General features: G+C 40.3%; 1 protein-coding gene and 1 non-coding gene across 2 annotated transcripts in view; both read left to right on the plus strand.

Annotated features, from left to right (window-relative positions):
• The window catches only part of COL14A1 (collagen type XIV alpha 1 chain), a 245,422-nt gene that overhangs the window by 87,318 nt on the left and 139,220 nt on the right, over positions 1-18,884 (plus strand). The window contains exons 18-19 of the mRNA XM_032610321.1: positions 252-403; positions 7,988-8,117. Of these exons, the coding sequence (XP_032466212.1) occupies positions 252-403; positions 7,988-8,117 (282 nt within the window). The remainder of the gene's footprint in view (positions 1-251; positions 404-7,987; positions 8,118-18,884) is intronic.
• LOC116742802 lies at positions 2,278-2,381 on the plus strand. The gene has a single exon (XR_004346582.1). It is a non-coding gene; the product is annotated as a U6 spliceosomal RNA (small nuclear RNA).

Here is an 18,884-nt window from a genome sequence, read left to right on the forward strand (position 1 = left end):
TATATACAGAGCTGGTGGTTTGAGGGATCCATGATCTCACCTTGAGATCTCTTAAGCCCATTTTTGTTTGCTACCAGTAGGTATCATGGCTCTCTATTAACTAAAGCTGAGTTGTTCTCGCTTCACCTGGGTCTACATGGTAGAGATACATTAAATGATACTTGTTGTCACGTCCACAAATCATCTCTGTAGCTCATTTTGAAATATGACGGATGAAAAGTTCCTTAAATACTTGGTTGTGTTTATTCCAGTTTTCCGCACAGGAGTCAGAAACCTGGTTGTAGATGATGAAACCACTTCTAGCCTGCGGGTGAAATGGGACATTTCAGACAGCAGTGTGCAGCAGTTCAGGGTGACCTACCTGACTGCTCAAGGGGACCCTGCCGAAGAAGTGGTAGGAACGGTCTGTATAAATACAGCTGACTAGCAACTCCACAAGTTTCCTGACTAACCAGGCTAACGAGACTATTTCCTGAGATTAACGCAAGCTTTACTGTCCATTTCTTCATTTCTCTAGAAACTAATGTTTTTGCTTGATCCAAACTTAACAACTGATCTCCTGATGACTTTCTGTCTCCGAAACGTGCTCCGCATACAACCTGCTTTAAATTGATAAAGCAGCTGAACCTTCATTACCGCTTTGCTTCTGTTGCCTTGACGACTTGTTAGAGCACAAAAATTGGGTCATAAGTAGTCCATTATACACTTGTCTGTGTGTGTGGGTATACGTGTGTGTGTGTGTGAGTGTGTATACTTTTGATATGTAAATTTTTAATATATAAACTTCTTTTATTTATTTATTTATTTTGGTTGTGTTGCATCTTCGTTGCTGCAAGCGGGCTTTCTCTAGTTGCGGTGAGCAGGGGCTACTCTTTGTTGCAGTGCACAGGGCTTCTCATTGCGGTGACTTCTCTTGTTGTGGAGCACGGGCTCTAGGCATATGGGCTCAGTAGTTGTGGCTCATGGGCTCTAGAGCGCAGGCTCAGTAGTTGTGGCACTTGGGCTTAGTTTTTCTGTGGCATGTGGGGTCTCCCCGGACCAGGGATTGCACCCGTTTCCCCTGCATTGGCAGGTGGATTCTTCACCACTGCAGCACCAGGGAAGTCCAATATATAAAATTATATATATATATATATATATATATATATATATATATATATATATATACACATATATAACTTTTTTGCCCTTGGGAATCTGATTAAAAGTTTTTAAATGAAGCATAACTCAAAGGTCTTCTTTATGCAGTTGAAGTGTTCCTAATGAAATGCCATCCATTAACAAATAGTTGTATTTTTCACTGACATTGACTCTCTTTGAGCAGATTTATAGTCATTTCTAACGTATTCTTAATCATGAGTGTCTCCCTGTGGGATTTAGATTTTTATGTGTTGCGTTTTCTTTAAGTTGTTTCATCTGTATTTGTTTTTCTCTATTGAAAACCTGGGTAGACTCTTTGTTATTAAGAAATAAAGTGTTTTTATTTTTTTAAATTAAAAAAATTTATACAGTTTTTAAAGGTTAGTTTCCATTTACAGCTATTACAAAATATTGGCTATATTCCCCATTTTGTATAATATATCCTTGAGCCTATCTTACACCCAATAGCTTGTGCCTCTATCTCCCCACCTCCCCACCTCTCCCCACTGGTAACTACCAGTTTGTTCTCTATATCTGTGAGTCTGCTTCTTTTTTGTTTTATTCACTAGTTTGTTGTAATTTTTAGATTCTACATATAAGTGATATCATACAGTATTTGTCTTTCTTTGCCTGACTTATTTCGCTTAGCATAATGCCCTCCAAGTCCATCCAAGCTGTCACAAATGGCAAGATTTCATTCTTTTTTATGGCTGAGTAATATTCCATTCTGTATATGTACCACATTTTATTTATCCATTCATTTGTTGATGGATGCTTAGGTTGTTTCCATATCTTGGCAATTGTAGGTAGTGCTGCTGTCAACATTGCGGTGCATGTATCTTTTTGAATTAGTGTTTTTGGAAAACTTGGGTACAGTCTTAATCGTGGCCTTCCCATGTTTTCTTTATTTACACCATACCATTCCTTTTACTCTAGAACCTGAAAATTGTTTCCTAGGCACACTTCCCATCAGACCCAATAACTCTGGTTTGTATCCAAGAGAAATTTTTCCTTTTAGTTATGAAATATGCTTTATTTAGCTTCATTAGTTGCATTTCTTTCCCTCTGCTGCATTATATTTGTGACACTCTAGGAAAGAAATCTCCACATACATCAGTGTTCAAGAATGGCATTATTGTGCTCGCTTCAGCAGCACATATACTAAAATTGAAACGATACAGAGATCAGCATGGCCCCTGCGCAAGGATGACACACAAATTCGTGAAGCGTTCCATATTTAAAAAAGAAAAAAAGAATAGCATTATTATCCTTTCTTCCTTTTCCTTACTTATAAAGCCTTTGGTGGCAAATTATTTGTATCTGTATGATATCAATACATAAACAATGGTTTGAGCTCCAGAGTCTCTCAGGAAAGTACTTAATTTCAAGCTGATGGATGAATCGTTGTAGAACACGACGATAACACAATGGACAGTAGCCATGTCCACTGTGAATAAGCAGAAGGTCCATGAAATCGGTCTGGGAGTACTTTTGGAAAATTAATGGACACTGGAACAAAATAGGTTGAATTATAAATTCACACAGATCATAGATTTCAAATAATCCATGATTGGAAAATTCAAAAAAATTGTGCTTAGCTGTGGTAACTAAAGACCTAATTTGGATGTTTTACTTTCCCTGTTATTGCCCTCATATTTCAACTTAGTCCCTAAAATGAAACCCATAAAAACTTCGCAGAGTGAGAGTTTTGTTTTGGTTTTTGTTTCTGCTCTTACCAAGAAACACATTAAGCTTCTTGCTAAATTATTCCCGCTAATTTGGAATGAGTTACAGTTTAATCTTGTGCGCGCACTTACAAGCTATGCAAGGTAAAATAATAATAATATGTACTTTGGATTATCTCTAGATAATTTTCCCTTTGCCAGTTTCTTTCATTTCACACTGTTTATTTTGAAACAAACTTGGACACCTAGATGAAGAAGAAAAGATCAAAAGTCTTCAACACACATGTGCCCCAGTTAAACAAACCCTTAATAAAAATGAAAAATATTGATAACTTTGATGGTGATTATTTACTGTGCAGAAATATTTTTGCTACACAGAAGAAAGTACTTTAGAATTCTTTAACTCTCAAGCCCCTATAGTGAATTCCAATGAAATTGGATTTGTTCACTCTTAATTTACAGGCATATTTTCAGGGACTCACCTGAGGAGTAATTGAGAATTTATATCTCAGTGTCTTATGAAATGTTACTACTATGTAAATGCAACGTATTATTATTACTGAAGACAGAAAGTGCATGCATCTAGTTTTAGATTATAGAACCAACGTAGGTCAGGAACTTGAAGATCTATATTCACTCCCACACAGCAAATGCATATCTTAAATACTTTCTTTTCTTTTGTTTTTTTATTGAAGTATAATTGATTTACAATTTGTTAATTTCTGCTGTACAACAAAGTGATTCAGTTATACATATATATATTATATATACATTCCTTTTTTAAATATTCTTATCCATTGTGGTTTATCATCCCAGTGCTATACAGTAGGACCTTGTTGTTTATCCATTATGTATATAATAGCTTCACCTGCTAACCCCAATCCCCCACTCAACCCCTCCCCCAGCCCCTTCCCCTTGGCAACCACTAGTCTGTTCTCAATGTCTGTGACTCTGTTTCTGTTTTGTAGACAGGTTCAACCAAATGACTATCTTAAAATAATGATGCAGGCAGGGAAAGACAGATGGCTAAACCATATTACAAAATTGAGAAAAGAAATGTCTGGATAAGAGAAATGCCTCTTACCATCTTTCCAAATTTTCCTTAACTATAAAAGCTGATTAAATTTACCTGAGGAAATGATAAACTAAAGTACTGAAGTTAGAGAATAGTATAGGTATATTGTAAACCAAAGTCAGGCTTTAATATATATAAAGCAAGGGGAATTAAATTTACTTTTACAATTGAGGTTAAGTGAAGTATTTCTTTATTTTCTAAGTATAATCAAATCTACCAAATATTCCCAATAAAAAGCTTTTGAACTCTTAGGAAGTAAAACCCCCTGTCAAATATTTCATAAGGATTGACTTTCAACTCTGCTCAGAAATATGGAGACATAGCAATGACATTGCCCTGAATTTTGTTGTCAGGGGAGGGAGGTCTCACATGTCTTAATTTGTGAAAGGCCAATCAGGATTCCAGGCTTTTCTAGAACCTACATGTAAAAATCTAAAACCATGTCCTGAATTCTGAGTTGCAAGAAATGTTCTAGAGTAGGGAAACTCAGAATGTGGCTCAGTCTCTTACAAGATAAGTTCAGGTATTAAGATTAAGCTTAGAAACGTTTACAGCAATCTGACATTGCTGGACCATCCAAGAATATGACCGTGTTTTCTGGCGATTTTGTTTTACTGTATTTTATAAAAATATTGGTCGTCAGGGACTGAGATTAAAACATAACGGCACTAGCCCTACCTAGTCTTTCACCATAGAAGGCATGAAAATCACTGTATAGAAACAGAACTTTCTAAGACAGGAACAAACTGAGATGTGGGGAATCCTCTTTCTACTGTGGAAACAGCTTGCTGGATGGGATCCGGGCTGCTCTGAAGAGCTCTGGACAATAATGGAGCAGACATGAAGTTGCATTTCTGAAAAAATTAAAAACATGAAGTTCACTGGTTAGATTTGCACCTCATTTACCCATGAGCATCTTTTATAGAATTGTTTTCTCAACAAAACCATCATCTGCTATGACCTGTACCATCTGTCTTTAGTGGACACCTATCTTTTTTTAATTTTATTCGAGTATAGTTGATTTACACTGTTGTGTTAGTTTCAGGTGTACAGCAAAGTGATTCAATTATACATATACATATATTCATTCTTTTTTAGATTCCTTTCCCATATAGGTTATTACAGAATGTTAAGTAGAGTTCCCTGTGCTATACAGTAAGTCCTTGTTGGTTATCTATTTTATATATAGTAGTGTGTGTATGTTAATCTCAAGCTCCTAATTTATCCCTTCCCCCCTGCATGTTTCCCCTTTGGTAACCATAAGTTTGTTTTCGCAATCTGTGAGTCTTTCTATTTTGTAAATAGGTTCATTTATATCATTTTAAAAAATTAGATTCCACATATGAGTTATATCATATAATATTTGTCTTTTTCTGTCTGACTTCACTTAGTATGATAATCTCTAGGTCCATCTATGTTGCTGCAAATGGCATTATTTCCTCCTTTTTTATGGCTGAGTAATATTCCATTATATATATATGTACCGCATCCTCTTTATCCATTCTTCTGTCGGTGGACATTTAGGTTGCTTCCATGTCCTTGCTATGGTAAATAGTGCTGCAGTCAACATTGGAGTGCATGTATCTTTTTGAATTATGGTTTTATCTGGATATATGCCAAGCAGTGGGATTGCTGGATCATATGGTAGCTCTATTTTTAGTTTTTGAAGAAACCTCCATACTGTTCTCCATAGTGGTTGAACCAATTTACATTCCCAATAACACTTTGGGAGGGTTCCCTTTTCTCCGCACCCTCTCCAGCACTTATTATTAGTAGACTTCTTGATGATGGCCATTCTGACAGGTGTGAGGTGATACCTTATTGTAGTTTTGATTTGCATTTCTCTAATAATCAGTGATGTTGAGCCTCTTTTTATGTGCTATTCAGCCATCTGTATGTCTTTTTTTGGAGAAGTGTATGTTTAGATCTTCTAAGTAGGCACCTATCTTTACCTTGCTTTGTGCAAACAAGCAGAGGTCAAGTGGAAGGAACTTTGAATGCCCAAGAGGAGGTTTACATTTTATTCTTGGGAATGAGTATCATTAGGATAAAGAGGTTTGCTAGAGCAGTCAAGTGGAGTAGAGGGCAGTGATTTAAAAAAGGCTCGGGAAGGCTTCCGTGGTGGCGCAGTGGTTGAGAGTCTGCCTGCCGATGCAGGGGACACGGGTTCGTGCCCCAGTCCGGGAAGATCCCACATGCCGCGGAGCGGCTGGGCCCGTGAGCTATGGCCACTGATCCTGCGCGTCCGGAGCCTGTGCTCCACAACGGGAGACGCCACAGCAATGAGAGGCCCGCGTACCGCAAAAAAAAAAAAAAAAAAAAAGGCTCAGGCCAGATATTCAGGATTTCAATATGGCTTTTTTTTTTTTTTTTCACCCAATAGCTATGTGGGTCTCAGTTTCCCCATCTGTAAAATGAGAGTAATCATACTTCTTACCTCAAAAGGTTGTGGTGAAGAGTAACTGAATTACTACATTAGAATACCTAGAGTAGTACTTGGCAGATAATAGCAGCTAGCTAAATGAGGGCTGTTATTATAAACCACAGCAACTACTACCTGGCAAGCAAAAATGAGCCCTCCGGAATGGTCCCATTGCTTTTCAGTACCCTACAGGCTAAACTTGATTGGTTCCAAGGCCGTGTGCTTCTCAGTTTGAGGGATGACCTTATATAAGGAACATCACCATGGGTGGTTTGCTAGGCAGACAGCTCGGAACAAATGCCTAGGCTCTGGGCTCCAGAGGGTTATATTGAGAAGAAATGCCCTAAAGGAAGCTGCATGGATAGGCTAAGACAAGACAGGGCAACCACAGTTCTTTCTTTACAAGTTCTTAATGCTAGGGTTATCTAACTCATTTTAGAATAAAACAGAGCTCCTTTTATAAAATCTCCCTCCCAGGACCACATCAGTACCATCCGGTGTATTTCAATGTCGTTTCACATGAGGAGAAAATCATATTACTCTAATATAAATCACTTAATTCAGACTTCCTTTTTCATATTAAAAAAAAAAAAAAAAAAACAACCTGCTTTTAGAGCTTAGCAATATCTTAGCAACAGCTGCTTCTGGGTTCAACTCGAGGCTTTCGAGGGCTTTTTCCATGATTTATAGGTTCCTTCCCTCATCCAGAAGTAGACAGCATGCCCTTTGCCTGCTGGCATTTTACCCAGCTCTTGAATCCAAAAGCATCTCCAGCTGTCCCAGTCTTGTGACTCCCTTAAATGCATTTGGGTCAGTTCTTACAACCTAGCATTTTTTCCAACCATGATTAAGTCTTTTAAATGGCCCAGAGATGTGCCAGCATCTAACTGCTGAAGCCTAGGCAGAAAGTTTTGTGGTTTTAGTATTGAGAACATGTGGCTTTTCTGGTCCACATATTCTTTTAGAGATGCCAGGATTCACACTGCTGAGCCACATGGAACGTTGCACTGATGCTCGAGCGGTGTCCACCCCATCGCTGCATTTTATTTTATGCAGCCTTTAGAGTCAGAGGAATGGTGATTTCAGATTGAGGAAGACGTCTCCTTTCAGAAATAAAAAAGCTGCGACATTTAGTGTCATTGGTAAATATCTTTCAACTCGGAAATCTTGGATTTAATGTGTGGTAATGTTGTTCTTGGCTAGCATCCACCCTTTTCTAAAATGCTGGGATTAGATGATCTCTGAAAGGGAAAGAATGGAAGGCTGAATTTTCAAGAGGATTTCAAGTAGAATCCAATGTGATATGCGGGCTAGATTATAGAATGAACACTCCTAAGCCGTAAACACCTGCTTTCCAAAAGGAAGATTATTCTCTCTTCTGGCTGCTTTACAAATACTGAACAGATGTTGAGAGAAGACTACCCCTTAGGGCTTAAGAGCTTCAAATTTAAGCCTTCCGTATTAGTGATTAGAAACTAAGGGGTGTTCTGAGGGGAATTTCAGAGAGAAATGCTTTTGCATGAATGCCCTTCTTTCTTATCATCACCCCCCAAGCACATCTCCTTGCTTCTAATTATTTCAGCGTGCCTACAGTCCCACCGCGTTAGTAGAGCAGCAGGGATGAAAGTCTTAACTAAGACCACGGTCCTTTGCTTTTCTCTTCAGGTTATGGTGCCTGGAAGCCAGAATAATCTCCTTCTGAAGAATCTGCTTTCCAGTACTGAATACAAAGTCACAGTGACTCCCATTTACGATGATGGAGAAGGGGTCAGTGTCTCTGCCCCTGGAAAAACCTGTGAGTGAAGCTTTCCCCCTGTGGTCACTAGCTGACTAATTAGGTGAAAATGCTTGTCCTGTGTAATGCAACCCGCCCGGGTAGCTGCAGTGCAGCACGGTGAGAAGAGCAAAAATGATTTGGAGAGAGAAAATCCGTTTGAATTCTGTCTTCACACATTCAAGCTACGTGACTTTGAGCAAGTTGTTTCACTGATCTGGGCTTCCGTTTTCTTGTCTCTAAAACCTAAGACTTAAAATACAACTACATCTTGCTCCTCCAGCGTCTAATTCATCCCAAGTCCTGCTGAGTCTCTAAAATACATTCTACGTGCCTATCCACTTTCTCTTCATCTAACTGCTCCATCCCCAATCCAAGCCACACTATCCCTCTCGAATGAGTCTTCCTGCTTCCATTCTTGGATCCTTTATTCTCCTCACAGCAGCCTGAGAAGCTTTTTAAAACATGAATGATCTCATGTCACACCTTCATTTCAAGCCCCCCAACAGCTTCCCATTGTACTCGGGATAAAATCTAACCTCCTTCCCAGGCCCTCCAAGGCCCTAGGTGACCTGGACCCTACTCTTTGATCTCCTCTCCTGACAATTCCCTCAGCCATACCTCCTTTCCTGCTCTTCACTGGACTTTTTAAGCTTGTTTCTGCCTTAGAACCTATGCACTAGCCATTCCTTCCGTAGGAAATATCCCTTCCCAGATGTTTGCCTTTCTGGCTTTTTCTTGTCATTTTGGTCTCAGCTCAATGTCACCTGCTCAGGCTTTTCTGACCACCCATGCAAAGTAGCTCCCACCCTTTCTGATATCATCCTGGGTTGTTTTTGTTATCGTCTTGTTTTTTGTTTTTGGTCATGTCATAGCCCTATTTGCTATCTGATACTTCCTTGCTTACTCATGTATTTGTTCACTGTCTGTCTCCCATTCCTGGAGAGCAGCATCATAAGTGCCCAGGACCTCACCTGTACTGTCATCTCTGCAGATACCAAGCTCCTACAGTGCTGTGTGGCACAGAGAAGCAGCACAGCATGTGTATTGTAGATGTCTTGGTCATGATGATCAAGTGAGAAGCATGCATGAAAACACATGGTCAAAGCACCACAGAGTCTAAGTTGTCTTCATTACTGTTGTGATGGTACTTGCATGAAGATGACCCCAGAACCTGGTGGCTTAAAACAGCAACCATTTTATTGTATTGCTTGATTTTGTGGGTCAGGATATTAGGCAAGCCTTGCTGGAAAATCCTTCCATTTCACGTAGTATTGACCACAGTTACCTGGTGGCTGGGTTGGTCTGGAGGGCCCAAAACAACTTTACCCACATGCCCGGCCTCTTGGTGGAGATGCCCAGAGGCTGGGCCCCTTCGTGTCATTTTAGCATGTTTCCATGTGGTCTTTCCAGCAAGACAGCCATGGTTTTTACATGATGACTCAGGACTATAAGAGCAAGAGTTCCAAGAGGTGGAAAGTGGAAACTGTCAGGACAGTTAAGGACTATGCTTGGAACTAGTACAATGTCGTTTCTGCTGTCGTCTGTTGGTCAAGGTGGTCATAGAACCCAATTCAAAGAGAGCATCATACCTTCTACCTCTCAATGGGAGGAAGGTCAAAAAACCTGTGCTGATCTTCAATCTACCACAGTTACTAAGCCGTTATGTGTGATTAGGTGCAGAATGGTAGCAAGGGCTGAATTCTCTACCTGGGCACCTAAGTATGGATTTTTAAATTAAGTATAAAAGTTATTAAAATTCTGTAGCTGCAAAACCCAAAGTCCTGACTCTGCTCAGCTGAGCAAATGGGTATTAGCTCCTCCTTCGACAGTATTTGGCATCTCCCCCTCCTCCCCGAGCCCATGCTATGAGGGCCTCCGCCCACACTCACACCAAGCTTGCACAGTCTGCTGAATATCGTCCAGATCAGAGTATTAGGAGTCACATGAGCTGCTACGGTTATTTCCTTAGGGGTCATGTAGAAGGAGAGAAGGAAAGGGCAGAGCAGAGCAGTGGGACAGCACCAAGCTCTTCATTGCACTTTTCCCATATGTTGGCATATTGATTTGATCAGCATATTGGCATTTCTAGCATCTTTTGGTATTTTGCTGCTAAATAAATGGTTGAGAACCACAGACTTAAACAGCAATTTAAGAAAAAAAGTAGGCATTCACCTAACATTTATGAAGCATCTACCATGTGCTTTTTTTTTTTTTAACATCTTTATTGGAGTGTAATTGCTTTACAATGGTGTGTTAGTTTCTGCTTTATAACAAAGTGAATCAGCTATACACATACATATGTCCCCATATGTCTTCCCTCTTGCAACTCCCTCCCTCCCACCCTCCCTATCCCACCCCTCTAGGTGGTCACAAAGCACTGAGCTGATCTCCTTGTGCTATGTGGCTGCTTCCCACTAGCTATCTATTTTACATTTGGTAGAGTATATATGCCCCTGCTACTCTCTCACTTCGTCCCAGCTTCCCCTTCCCCCTCCCCATGTCCTCAAGTCCATTCTCTACGTCTGTGTCTTTATTCCTGTCCTGCGCCTAGGTTCTTCAGAACCATTTTTCTTTTTTTAGATTCCATATATATGGGTTAGTATACGGTATTTATTTTTCTCTTTCTGACTTACTTCACTCTGTATGACAGACTCTAGGTCCATCCACCTCACTAAAAATAACTCAATTTCGTTTCTTTTTATGGCTGAGAAATATTCCACTGTATATATGTGCCACATCTTCTTTATCCATTCACCTGCTGATGGACACTTAGGTTGCTTCCATGTCCTGGCTATTGTAAATAGAGCTGCAATGAAAATTGTGGTACGTGACTCCTCTTGAATTATGGTTTTCTCAGGGTATATGCCCACTAGTGGGATTGCTGGGTTGTATGGTAGTTCTATTTTTAGTTTTTCAAGGAACCTCCATACTGTTCTCCATAGTGGCTGTATCAATTTACATTCCCACCAACAGTGCAGGAGGGTTCCCTTTTCTCCACCCCCTCTCCAGCATTTATTGTTTGTAGATTTTTTGATGAGGGCCATTCCTAATGGTGTGAGGTGATACCTCATTGTAGTTTTGGTTTGCATTTCTCTAATGATTAGTGATGTTGAGCATCCTGTCATGTGTTTGTTGGCAATCTGTATATCTTCTTTGAGAAATGTCTATTTAGGTCTTCTGCCCAGTTTTAGATTGGGTTGTTTGTTTTTTTTTTTTGATTTTGAGCTGCATGAGCTGCTTGTAAATTTTGGAGATTAATCCTTTATCAGTTGCTTCATTTGCAAATATTTTCTCCCATTTTGAAGGTTGTCTTTTTGTCTTGTTTATGTTTTCCTTTGCTATGCAAAGGGTTTTAAGTTTCATTAGATCCCATTTGTTTGTTTTTGTTTTTATTTCCATTACTCTAGAAGGTGGGTCAAAAAGGATCTTGCTGTGATTTATGTCATAGAGTGTTCTGCCTATGTTTTCCTCTAAGAGGTTTATAGTGTCTGGCCTTACATTTAGATCTTTAATCCATTTTGAGTTTATTTTTGTGTATGGTGTTAGGGAGTGTTCTGATTTCACTGTTTAGAAATTAATTTAGCTGTCCAGTTTTCCCAGCACCACTTATTGAAGAGGCTGTCTTTTCTCCATTGTGTATTCTTGCCTCCTCTATCAAAGATAAAGTGACCATGTGTTCGTGGGTTTATCTCTCGGCTTTCTCTCCTGTTCCATTGATCTATATTTATGTTTTGTGCCAGTACCATATTGTCTTGATTACTGTAGCTTTGTAGTATAGTCTGAAGTCCAGGAGCCTGATTCCTCCAACTCCGTTTGTCTTTCTCAAGATTGCTTTGGCTATTCAGGGTCTTTTGTGTTTCCGTACAAATGCTACCAGAAAACTACTAGAGCTAATCAGTGAATTTGGTAAAGTAGCAGGATACAAAAGTCATGCCCAGAAATCTCTTGCATTCCTATACACTAATGATGAAGAATCCGAAAGAGAAATTAAGGAAACACTCCCATTTACCACTGCAACAAAAAGAATAAAATACCTAGGAATAAACCTACCCAAGGAGACAAAAGATCTGTATACAGAAAAGTATAAGACACTGATGAAAGAAATTAAAGGTGATACAAACAGATGGAGAGATATACCATGTTCTTGGATTGGAAGAATCAACATTGTGAAAATGGCTATACTACCCAAAGCAGTCTACCATGTGCTTTTAAATCTAAATTAAAAAAAAAAAAAAAGCAGGCAAGAGTGGTTTAAAAGTAGCATAGTAAATTTTGCTCTTTGGAGTTGGTTTTGGATTGTGTTATTTAACACTCTAAAGTTCCATAAAATTACCTTAAATCCAGCACTGCTGGGGGGAGGGGAGGAAGGCAGTGGGCAGGCAAAGGGGCTCCATCATGGCTGATGACCTGGACTCGAAGATATACTTTTAACTTTCACATGTTAAAAATTAGCATAATTTGTATATGTGGGTTCTAAAAAATACAACAAAGTAATGAATATAACATAAAAGAAGCAGTCTCATGGGTATAGAGAACAAACTAGTGGTTACCAGTGGTGCAGCGGGAGAAATGTAGGGGTGAGGGGGTGGGAGGTACAAACTGTTGGGTGTAAGGATGTCTTGTAGAACACGGGGAATACAGCCACTATTTTGTAAAAACTGTAAATGAAAAGTAACCTTTAAAAATTGTATAAAAATTTAAAAAATTTAAAATAACATAATTTGTAAGAGAGTTCCATGATATACTCACACAAATAAAAACTATTTAACGGGGGGGGACCTTGAAGATGGCGGAAGAGTAAGACGCGGAGATCGCCTTCCTCCCCACGGATACACCAGAAATACATCCACACGTGGAACAACTCCTACAGAACTCCTACTGAAGGCTGGCAGAAGACCTCAGACCTCCCAAAAGGCAAGAAACTCCCCACGTAACTGGGTAGGGCAAAAGAAAAAACAGAGACAAAAGAATAAGGACGGCACCTGCACCAGTGGGAGGGAGCTGTGAAGGAGGAAAAGTTTCCACACACTAGGAAGCCCCTCCGCGGGCGGAGACTGCGGGAGGCAGAGGGGGTTGTTTCGAGACCGCGGAGTAGTGCACAGCGACGGGTGCGGAGGGCAAAGCGGGGAGATTCCTGCACAGACGATCGGTGCCGACCAGCACTCACCAACCCGAGAGGCTTGCTGCTCACCCACCGGGGCGGGCGGGGCTGCGAGCTGAGGCTCGGGTTTTGGTTTTGGACGGAGCTCAGGGAGAGGACTGGGGTTGGCGGCTTGAACATAGCCTGAAGGGGTTAGTGCACCACGACTAGCCGGGAGGGAGTTCGGGGAAAAGCCTGCACCGGCCGAAGAGGCAAGAGACTTTTTCTTCCCTCTTTGTCTCCTGGTGCGCGAGGAGAGGGGTTTAAGAGCTCTGCTTAAAGGAACTCCAGAGACGGGCGCGAGCCGCGGCTGAGGGCGCGAGCCCCCGAGACGGGCGCGAGCCGCGGCTGAAAGCGCAAACCCCAGAGACGGGCGCGAGCCGCGGCTAAAACCGCGGACCCCAGAGACGGGTGGGAGACGCTAAGGCTGCTGCTGCCGCCGCCACCAAGGGGCCTGTGTGCGAGCACAGGTCACTCTCCACACCCCTCTTCCGCGGAGCCTGTGCAGTCCGCCACTGCCAGGTTCCCGGGATCCAGGGACAACTTCCCCGGGAGTACGCACGGCGGGTCTCAGGCTGGTGCAACGTCACGCCGGCCTCTGCCGCAACGTCACGCTGCCTCTGCAGCTGCAGGCCCGCCCCGCACGTAGTGCCCCTCCTACCCCCATCCCCCAACCCCCGGCCTGAGTGAGCCGGAGGCCCCGAATCAGCGGCTCCTTTAACCCCGTCCTGGCTGAGCGAAAAAACAGACGCCCTCCAGCGACCTACACGCAGAGGCAGGGCCAAATCCAAAGCTGAGCTCCTGTGAGCTGTGAAAACAAAGAAGAGAAAGGGAAATCTCTCCCAGCAGCCACAGAAGCAGCGGATTAAAGCTCCACAATCAACTTGATATACCCTGCATCTGTGGAATACCTGAATAGACAAGGAATGATCCCAAATTGAAGAGGTGGAATTTAGGAGCGAAATCTATGATTTTTTTCCCTTTTCCTCTTTTTGTGAAGGTGTACGTGTATGCTCCTGTGTGACATCTAGTCTGTATACTCTAGCTTCCACCATTTGTCCTAGGGCTCTATCCGTCCATGACTTTTTTTTAAAAATTCTTTTTCTTAATAATTAAGTTTAATTGTAATAACTTTATTATACTTTACCTTCGTTCTTTCTTTCTTTCCTTCCTTCCCTCCCTCCTTTAGACAACGAATCACCCCAAATTGAGGAGGTGGTCTCAGGGAGCAGGATTTATGATTTTTCCCCCTTTACCTCTTTTTGTGAAGGTGTATGTGTATGCTTCTGTGTAAGATTTTCTCTGTATAGCTTTGCTTCCAACATTTGTCCTAAGGTTCTATCCGTCCCTTTTTTTTTTTCTAAATATTTTTTAATTCAATAACTATATTATACTTTATTTTATTTTTACTGTATCATCTTTCTTTCTGTCTTTTTTTCCTTCTTTCCCTCCTTCCTTCCTTCCTCCCTCCCTCCCTCCCTCCCTCCTTTCTTTCCTTCTTTGCTTCTTTCTTCCTTCCTTCCTTTCCTCCTTTCCTTCTTTCTTTCCTCATACTTCTACTAATTCTCTCTACTTTTTCTCCCTTTTATTCTGAGCCGTGTGGATGAAAGGCTCTTGGTGCTCCAGCCAGGAGTCAGGGCTCTGCCTCTGAGGTAGGAGAGCCAACTTCAGGTCACTGGTCAACAAGAGACCTCCCAGCTCCACATAATATTAAACAGCGGAAATCTCCCAGAGACCTCCATCTTAACACCAGCACCCAGCTTCACTCAACGACCAGCAAGCCACAGTGCTGGACAACCTATGCCAAACAACTAGCAAAACAGGAACACAACCCCACCCATTAGCAGAGAGGCTGCCTAAAATCATAATAAGGCCACAGACACCCCAAAACACACCACCAGACGTGAACCTGCCCACTAGAGAGACAAGATCCAGCCTCATCCAGCACAACACAGGCACTAGTCCCCTCCACCAGGAAGCCTACACAACCCACTGAAACAACCTTAGCCACTGGAGACAGACATCAAAAACAACGGGAACTACGAACCTGCAGCCTGCACAAAGGAGACCCCAAACACAGTAAGATAAGCAAAATGAGAAGACAGAAAAACACACAGCAGATGAAGGAGCAAGATAAAAACCCACCAGACCTAACAAATGAAGAGGAAATAGGCAATCTACCTGAAAAAGAATTCAGAATAATGATAGTAAGGATGATCCGAAATCTTGGAAGTAGAATGGACAAAATGCAAGAAACAGTTAACAAGGACCTACAAGAACTAAAGATGAAACAAGCAACGATGAACAATGCAATAAATGAAATTAAAATCACTCTAGATAGGATCAATAGCAGAATAACTGAGGCAGAAGAACGGATAAGTGACCTGGAAGATAAAGTAGTGGAAATAACTACTGCAGAGCAGAATAAAGAAAAAAGAATGAAAAGAACTGAGGACAGTCTCAGAGACCTCTGGGACAACATGAAACGCACCAACATTCGAATTATAGGGGTTCCAGAAGAAGATGAAAGAAAGAAAGGGACTGAGAAAATATTTGAAGAGATTATAGTTGAAAACTTCCCTAATATGGGAAAGGAAATAGTTAATCAAGTCCAGGAAGCACAGAGGGTCCCATACAGGATAAATACAAGGAGAAACACGCCAAGACACATATTAATCAAACTGTCAAAAATTAAATACAAAGAAAGCATATTAAAAGCAGCAAGGGAAAAACAACAAATAACACACAAGGGAATCCCCATAAGGTTAACAGCGGACCTCTCAGCAGAAACCCTACAAGCCAGAAGGGAGTGGCAGGATATACTGAAAGTGATGAAGGAGAATAGCCTGAAACCAAGACTACTCTACCCAGCAAGGATCTCATTCACATTTGATGGAGAAATTAAAACCTTTACAGACAAGCAAAAGCTGAGAGAGTTCAGCACCACCAAACCAGCTTTACAACAAATGCTAAAGGAACTTCTCTAGACACGAAACACAAGAGAAGGAAATGACCTATAGTAGCGAACCCAAAACAATATATAAAATGGAAATAGGAACATACATATCAATAATTACCTTAAATGTAAATGGACTAAATGCTCCCACCAAAAGACACAGATTGGCTGAATGGATACAAAAACAAGACCCTTATATATGCTGTCTACAAGAGACCCACTTCAGAACTAGAGACACATACAGACTGAAAGTAAGGGGATGGAAAAAGATATTCCATGCAAATGGAAACCAAAAGAAAGCTGGAGTAGCAATTCTCATATCAGACAAAATAGACTTTAAAATAAGGACTATTAAAAGGGACAAAGAAGGACACTACATAATGATCAAGGGATCGATCCAAGAAGAAGATATAACAATTGTAAATATTTATGCACCCAACATAGGAGCACCTCAATACATAAGGCAAATACTAACAACCATAAAAGGGGAGATCAACAGTAACACATTCATAGTAGGGGACTTTAACACCCCACTTTCACCCATGGACAGATCATCCGAAATGAAAATAAATAAGGAAACACAAGCTTTAAATGATACATTAAACAAGATGGACTTAATTGATATTTATAGGACACTCCATCCAAAAACAACAGAATACACATTTTTCTCAAGTGCTCATGGAACATTCTCCAGGATAGATCATATCTTGGGTCACAAATCAAGCCTTGGTAAATTTAAGAAAACTGAAATTGTATCAAGTATCTTTTCCGACCACAACGCCATGAGACTAGATATCAATTACAGGAAAAGATCTGTAAAAAATACAAACACATGGAGGCTAAACAATACACTACTTAATAATGAAGTGATCACTGAAGAAATCAAAGAGGAAATAAAAAAATACCTAGAAACAAATGACAATGGAGACACAACGACCCAAAACCTATGGGATGCAGCAAAAGCAGTTCTAAGGGGGAAGTTTATAGCAATACAAGCCCACCTTAAGAAGCAGGAAACATCTCGAATAAACAACCTAACCTTGCACCTCAAGCAATTAGAGAAAGAAGAACAAAAAAACCCCAAAGCTAGCAGAAGGAAAGAAATCATAAAAATCAGATCAGAAATAAATGAAAAAGAAATGAAGGAAACAATAGCAAAGATCAATAAAACTAAAAGCTGGTTCTTTGAGAAGATAAACAAAATAGATAAACCACTAGCCAGACTCATCAAGAAAAAAAGGGAGAAGACTCAAATCAATAGAATTAGAAATGAAAAAGGAGAAGTAACAACTGACACTGCAGAAATAAAAAAAATCATGAGAGATTACTACAAGCAACTCTATGCCAATAAAATGGACAATCTGGAAGAAATGGACAAATTCTTAGAAATGCACAACCTGCCAAGACTGAATCAGGAAGAAATAGAAAATATGAACAGACCAATCACAAGCACTGAAATTGAAACTGTGATTAAAAACCTTCCAACAAACAAAAGCCCAGGACCAGATGGCTTCACAGGTGAATTCTATCAAACGTTTAGAGAAGAGCTAACACCTATCCTTCTCAAACTCTTCCAAAATATAGCAGAGGGAGGAACACTCCCAAATTCCTTCTACGAAGCCACCATCACCTTGATACCAAAACCAGACAAGGATGTCACAAAGAAAGAAAACTACAGGCCAATATCACTGATGAACATAGATGCAAAAATCCTCAACAAAATACTAGCAAACAGAATCCAACAGCACATTAAAAGGATCATACACCATGATCAAGTGGGGTTTATTCCAGGAATGCAAGGATTCTTCAATATACGCAAATCTATCAATGTGATAAACTATATTAACAAATTGAAGGAGAAAAACCATATGATCATCTCAATAGATGCAGAGAAAGCTTTCGACAAAATTCAACACCCATTTATGATAAAAACCCTCCAGAAAGTAGGCATAGAGGGAACTTTCCTAAACATAATAAAAGCCATATATGACAAGCCCACAGCAAACATCATCCTCAATGGTGAAAAACTGAAAGCATTTCCACTAAAATCAGGAACAAGACAAGGTTGCCCACTCTCACCACTCTTATTCAACATAGTTTTGGAAGTTTTAGCCACAGCAATCAGAGAAGAAAAGGAAATAAAAGGAATCCAAGTTGGAAAAGAAGAAGTAAAGCTGTCACTGTTTGCAGATGACATGATACTATACATAGAGAATCCTAAAGATGCTACCAGAAAACTACTAGAGCTAATCAATGAATTTGGTAAAGTAGCAGGATACAAAATTAATGCACAGAAATCTCTGGCATTCCTATATACTAATGATGAAAAATCTGAAAGTGAAATCAAGAAAACACTCCCATTTACCATTGCAACAAAAAGAATAAAATATCTAGGAATAAACCTACCTAAGGATACGAAAGACCTGTATGCAGAAAATTATAAGACACTGATGAAAGAAATTAAAGATGATACAAATAGATGGAGAGATATACCATGTTCTTGGATGGGAAGAATCAACATTGTGAAAATGACTCTACTACCCAAAGCAATCTACAGATTCAATGCAATCCCTATCAAACTACCACTGGCATTTTTCACAGAACTAGAACAAAAAATTTCGCAATTTGTATGGAAACACAAAAGACCCCGAATAGCCAAAGCAATCTTTAGAACGAAAAAAGGAGCTGG

This window comes from Phocoena sinus, chromosome 17, assembly GCF_008692025.1.
Source record: "Phocoena sinus isolate mPhoSin1 chromosome 17, mPhoSin1.pri, whole genome shotgun sequence".
Classification (NCBI taxonomy): Eukaryota; Metazoa; Chordata; class Mammalia; order Artiodactyla; family Phocoenidae; genus Phocoena; species Phocoena sinus.